The sequence below is a fragment of the Zeus faber genome (genome assembly GCF_960531495.2).
Source record: "Zeus faber genome assembly, chromosome: 19".
Lineage (NCBI taxonomy): Eukaryota > Metazoa > Chordata > Actinopteri > Zeiformes > Zeidae > Zeus > Zeus faber.
Genome location: NC_137206.1, coordinates 20,645,757 through 20,651,261, shown reverse-complemented (window position 1 = coordinate 20,651,261; position 5,505 = coordinate 20,645,757). Strand labels below are relative to the sequence as shown.

At 47.6% G+C, this 5,505-nt stretch overlaps 1 protein-coding gene across 1 annotated transcript; it reads right to left on the bottom strand.

Annotated features, from left to right (window-relative positions):
* Positions 1-742: 742 nt before the first annotated feature.
* Positions 743-4,920, bottom strand: LOC307244597 (clavesin-1-like; the record flags this gene model as incomplete). Its single annotated transcript, XM_080019839.1, has 7 exons — positions 743-824; positions 2,463-2,695; positions 2,811-2,921; positions 3,041-3,215; positions 3,878-3,996; positions 4,076-4,246; positions 4,822-4,920. The coding sequence occupies 7 exons, from the start codon at positions 4,918-4,920 to the stop codon at positions 743-745; spliced, it is 990 nt and encodes a 329-aa protein (XP_079875965.1).
* Positions 4,921-5,505: the final 585 nt, after the last annotated feature.

Sequence of the window (5,505 nt, the reverse complement as noted above, 5' to 3'; positions counted from 1 at the left end):
TCCGTGCATTGACCAAGTTCCTCCGGAACTACGACCTGTTTGAACGGTCGGGCAGTAAATTAAAGCAAACTCTGCGACACACTATTCAAACAGAAACACAGGAGTCATTTTAAACACATCTGTACATCTAGTTTAGTGCAACTATTTTTGGCATGGTTTAAAAAACGCACACAGACACACAATGACACAACGCTGCGATGAACGTACTGTGAATTAGAACACAAAGCTGTGGCGACATCGTACGTCGTGTGATTTGGGCGGGAATAATGTCGTTAGAGTTGTCGTCGGTGGATTTAAAGCTGAGAATGGATGTTGTGTAACTACAATCAAAAGCCAGGGTTGATACTTTCAATTTCGGTTGTTTGTTGTTTTTTTGGTAGAAAAATCACCGTGACACAACTAGACGTGTGTGTGTGTGTGTGTGTGTGTGTGTGTGTTCAAAAAGACACCGTCATCCAGGCGTGACTGCGTCCGTCGGGGCGGTGGTCGGCTGAGATTCAACTGATCTGAATCTGTGGAGGGTTTAGTGACGGGACAAACAGTGCAGGTGTGTGTGTTTGTGTGTGTGCGCGTGTGTGTGTGTGTGGGGGGGGGGGGAGCCACACCTGTGCATGGGTGTACAAAAGCATCTTGGATGGTGTGTGAGGGGTTGGCAATTCAACAATTTGTGTGTGTGTGTGTGTGTGTGTGTGTGTGTGTGTGTGTGTGTGTGTGTGTGTGTGTGTGTGTGTGTGTGTGTGTCTCAGTCCAAGGCCAGCAGTGGCTGTGTGCTGGTCTCTCTGTCTGTGTGTCTGAGGGTTCCTGGTTCCACCGCAGACTGGGACCTGAAGCAGAGACACAACATTTGGACCTTTTACAGTCAGCCGTTCACCCTGCACAACCCAGAGCCAAGAGATTACACCTACATGCATGCAGATTTCTATACACCCTTTGATATTTATTTCTCGTCACACAAAACACACACTAATCGGTTTCCTGGGTTTGGTTTTTCCAGGCAGTTTCCAGGCGGGACCAACAAAGGGACCCTTGTATACAGTTTTTTTTTTTTTTTTTTTTTCTCGCTTTTCTTGAGACTTTGAATGACAATACAAACAAAAGCTCAATATTTCAGTCCATAGAGAAGGACTTTTATTGGTGACAGTTCGGGGCTGTTGCGCCAGAGAGTACACAATGGCTGTGATTAGGGTTACCGTGGCAACCGGAGTAGAACGGTGGCACGAGTCACATCCCGTCTCGTCTTGCAAGGTTTTCTCAACCCATGCAGCCTTTTGACAAACCTAAGTAAGGGATGCTGCGAATCATCTGTCAGGAAGGAAGGAGTGGGGTGGACACTGAAATGTCGTGTGTGAACATGTCCTCTCTGAGAAATGATTTAATCTTTTTTTTTTATGATATAGATGTTTCTTGTGACCTTCTGTCACTTTAAAGTCAAACATCTCTGTATGTAGATTCTCAAAATCAAAAGTATAGTACCAGTGTGTGTGAGTGTGTGTTTGCGTGTGTGTGATGAATCCTCAATAATGGATGCATTAACACCAGCGAGATTAGCCCTGTACTTATCAAAACACACACACTTCCACAGCTTTGCACTTCTCCCCTCTCTCTCTCTCTCTCCATTGTCATTCTATTTTGTAATTTTTCATTTTCACCTTCTAGTTGCGTTCTATTTTCAATAGTCAGTCAGAGGTGAACTTTTGATGATATAAACTATGACATGACAGAGCTTGAAATGTACACTGCTAAACAGCTACGCTGTAGCTGTTCCCCTCCTCTCTATTGATTCACCCCTGATTGAAAACTGACTGGCTGATTACACACACACACACACACACACAAACGCTCTCTCTCCATCTCTATCTCTTCTTTGTTTATACGCACAGGTGACACTAAAACCTTGGTCAATTTCTGAATCAATCTGGTGTGTGTGTGTGTGTGTGTGTGTGTGTGTGTGTGTGTGTATCAGCCAGTCAGTTTTCCTTCAGTGGTGAATCAATAGAGAGGAGGGGAACAGCTCCTTGAAGATCTTGACTCTTAAACACAAACCACAGAGTGTGACCTTCCTCTCTCCTGATCCTTGCAAATCAAAGGTCTTGATACTAGTACTTATAAGTCCTGCAAAATATTTGACACAGTAGAGTTACCTGACAAATAAAAACCTGAAGGAAAAAAGAAAAAGGAAAAAGAAGAGAAAAAAGACTAAAAATATTGATAGTGAATTTGGTCTCCTATCCCATTCGCTTAAAAAAAAAAAAAATTCAAAAAGATGTCCAACAACTGGCCAGCAGGGGGCCACAGTGAGAGGTACTGACTGTATGGCGTTACTTTTGGACACCTGTCCAAGGGCACTACCTCTGTGCAGGTCGCTGGGTGCCAGGGTTAAAAGCCACTCCCTGTATCTCATTTTCCTATCCCGTCTCCTCACCTTCTTATGACCTCATCCTCAATGCCCTTCCTCATCTCACCTCTTCATCATGTCCTTGTCGCCTCCTCCTCCGCCACAGTTCTCTTGACTCCTGACGTGCAGGGCGTCATAGGTGAGCGTGTATTCTGTCTCGTCCATGTAGTCCGGCCCCAGCAGGGTCCGGGCCCAGATGCCCATGTCGTAAGGTGGCAACGTGCCCCCGAACTCGGACGGCAGACACTCGGGTTGGATGAGCTGGTGGAGCGAGTTGAGGTTGTTCCCATGCAGGAAGATCTGTGGAGGGACAGCACCGCTGGTTTACAGAGGAGAGGGGAGGAAGACTAGAGGAGAGAAGAGGAGGGAGGAGGAGGGGAGGAGAGGAGAGCGTTTGAATAAGTATGGCTCTTACTCTTTTCCTGGTCTTGTCTTTGAGAAAAGGTTTGATGATGGTGTACATCGCGTGGATGTACCAGGGCTGATTGACAAAATGGATGCCACCAAAACGCGCTGGAAAACTGTCCTGGAGAGAGGAGAGGTGAGGAAACACAGGCTTGGTTTAGGTGTTCGACTCATCTGAAGTTGACTTAACTAAAATGTGACGTGTAGTCAGTCCTGACTGCTCCCTCTACGACCACATACCTGCAGACCCTCTATGGCCAGTTTGAGTATGTTGGGGGTGAGCTTGGAGGCCTGTTTGAAGGAGAAGTTGCTCCAGTCGATGATGAGGATGAAGCCGTTTATCTGGAGCTCCGGGTTCTCTATCAGCACCTCCAAGGAGAGGAGGATCGCTCGCAGGATGTCGGTGAAGGAGTTCCTGGCGGAGGACACGGAGTAGTGAGCGGCGGAGGAGATGGCGGAGGTGGAGGGAAGAAAGGTGTGGGTGAGAGAGGACAGGGTAGAGGGAAGAAAAGGTGTGTGGGTAAAAGAGTCAGCCCAGGACTGCCCAGCCCAGGACTGGCCCTCAGTCACCTGAGGGACAGTCCTGGGCAATTCTGACCACGTTCACGGCAATCCTCTCAATATTGGATCCATTTAAGGGTTTAAAGATTGCCACTCATTTGGGTTGGAGTCCCAATGACCCAAAAATAAGGCTAATGTTAAAAATGAGTGTTTGCATGTAGGTGCCCTTATTCCCTTGTAACAATGGCTTTCTGTGTGTGTGTGTGTGTGTGTGTGTGTGTGTGTGTGTGTGTGTGTGTGTGTGTGTGTGTGTGTGTGTGTGTGTGTGTGTGTGTGTGTGTGTGTGTGTGTGTGTGTGTGTGTGTGTGTGTGTGTTCAAAAAGACTGGGAGCCAATGAGCCGGTTAGTGTTGTGTCATTACCTAATCAATACTGGCAGCAGAAGACAGAGTGTTCAGTGCTTCATCTATACTGACACCAAGTCTCTTCTTTTACTACTAAAAAATAATGCCTTACTATTATATATATGTGTGTGTGTGTGTGTGTGTGTGCGTGTGCGTGCAGGGCGAGGCCCTACCTGCCCTGGTCCCAGTTGGAGGCAAACAGGATGAGGATCTTGCGTCCGTGTTGGTCCGGGGTCTCCAGGACGCCCGGGAAGCCATCCATCAACGCCCGCTTGATACCCGGGTCGTCCACCTGGCACCCACACGGCACACATCAGCACATGGACAAACCCTGCTACTGCGTTACAATCAGAATCCCCGCCCAGACACACCTTAAAGCTCTGGAACATGTCCAGGTTCTGCTGTCGGAACTGGAAGTACTGGGCCAGGAGCCGGAAGGTTTCGTTCTGGTCGAACTTGCGAGCTCGCAGGAAGCGCAGGATGAAGTCGTCGTCCGTCCGCAGGAAGCCGATGTCGGGCCGTGTCACGATCATGTCCCGCACCTAAAGACCAAGGTCCCGGGTCAGAGCAAGACGTGGTTCTTTGAAGGTCCAGACGGCTCGCGGGACGCCACAACGTTTAGGTTCATTGACAGTTTGATATAAAAAGCAAACCACGCTCCTTCTGACAATGAACCAATTTATAATGCCGTTTTTGCCTTTTTAATGTGGAATATATTCCAGGCGAGGATGAAACTATTCATTTTTGCTTTGCACCATCTTCATTTACTGTGGAATGGAATTAGTGCTTTATGTGCTTCCTGACAATGGATCAATATTCCCCAACTTTCTCAGTTATCCAAGGAAGCCAGATCCATGTAGCCTATATAGACCTTTTAGTTGTGGAAATGCCTCGATAGTACAGTAAGTGCTTAAAGTAGAGCGATTTAGAAGCAGCTGCCATGAAAATAGGGAGCCCTGTTACGATACCGCGCCTCCATTACTTCCCACTTCCCATGGCATCTCTAAAAAAAAAATTAAAAAAATGTTTCGATCGCAGAACCCCAGATTTCCTGGGGCACTTTAGGAGCGGAAACCCCCCTCAACTCGGTTTTGAAGTGAACCCTCCGTTGCCCTACCTGCTGGATGTCCTGGTGCAGCGTGTCCGGGTTCTCGTTCAGCTCCAGGCGAGCCTTCTCCGTGGTCTCCGGGCTGAGGCCGGCGTGCAGGTGGGTCATCGTGGCGCTTTCGCTTCCGGCTCTAATCGTCCAAACTCGCTTCGCTTTCCGGGCCTTCCGCCTGTCGACCTAGATGTCCGAAAGCTCTTGTGTCTTCCGTGGTCGAAAATGTTTTGCCATCAACACCTTCTGCGATTGAATAGCCCCGAGTTGGTATCTCGAGGTCTGGATCCCCCCTCAATTAAAGAAACTGTTTTGGTGCAGAGGTCTGCTTTAACGCTGTGAGCCCAGCTCTCTCTTTACTACAGGATCAAGCGTCACTTTTCCTTCAGGAGACATTCTTGTTCGCTATGTTCTGTGTACATTGTGGTAAGAAATTGAAGTTTGAAAAAAGGCTTGAATTTATTTTTTTTGACCCGGGCTCTACAGTAGTTTTGCGTTCAATGTTAGTTGGTCTAGTCCTTTACTTCTCTCGGCTGAAAACTGGTCTGTGTACAACACAAAGAAACAATCTTAACTGCTGTCCTCTTGTACATTGTAGGTGTCACATGAGGCCTCAGTCTGTGTCTCCTCACCTAGCTTCTTTGGAAGTTTTCTCTTTATTTCCTAAATCCGCTTTGCTTCAGCACTTGAAGAGAGGGACGA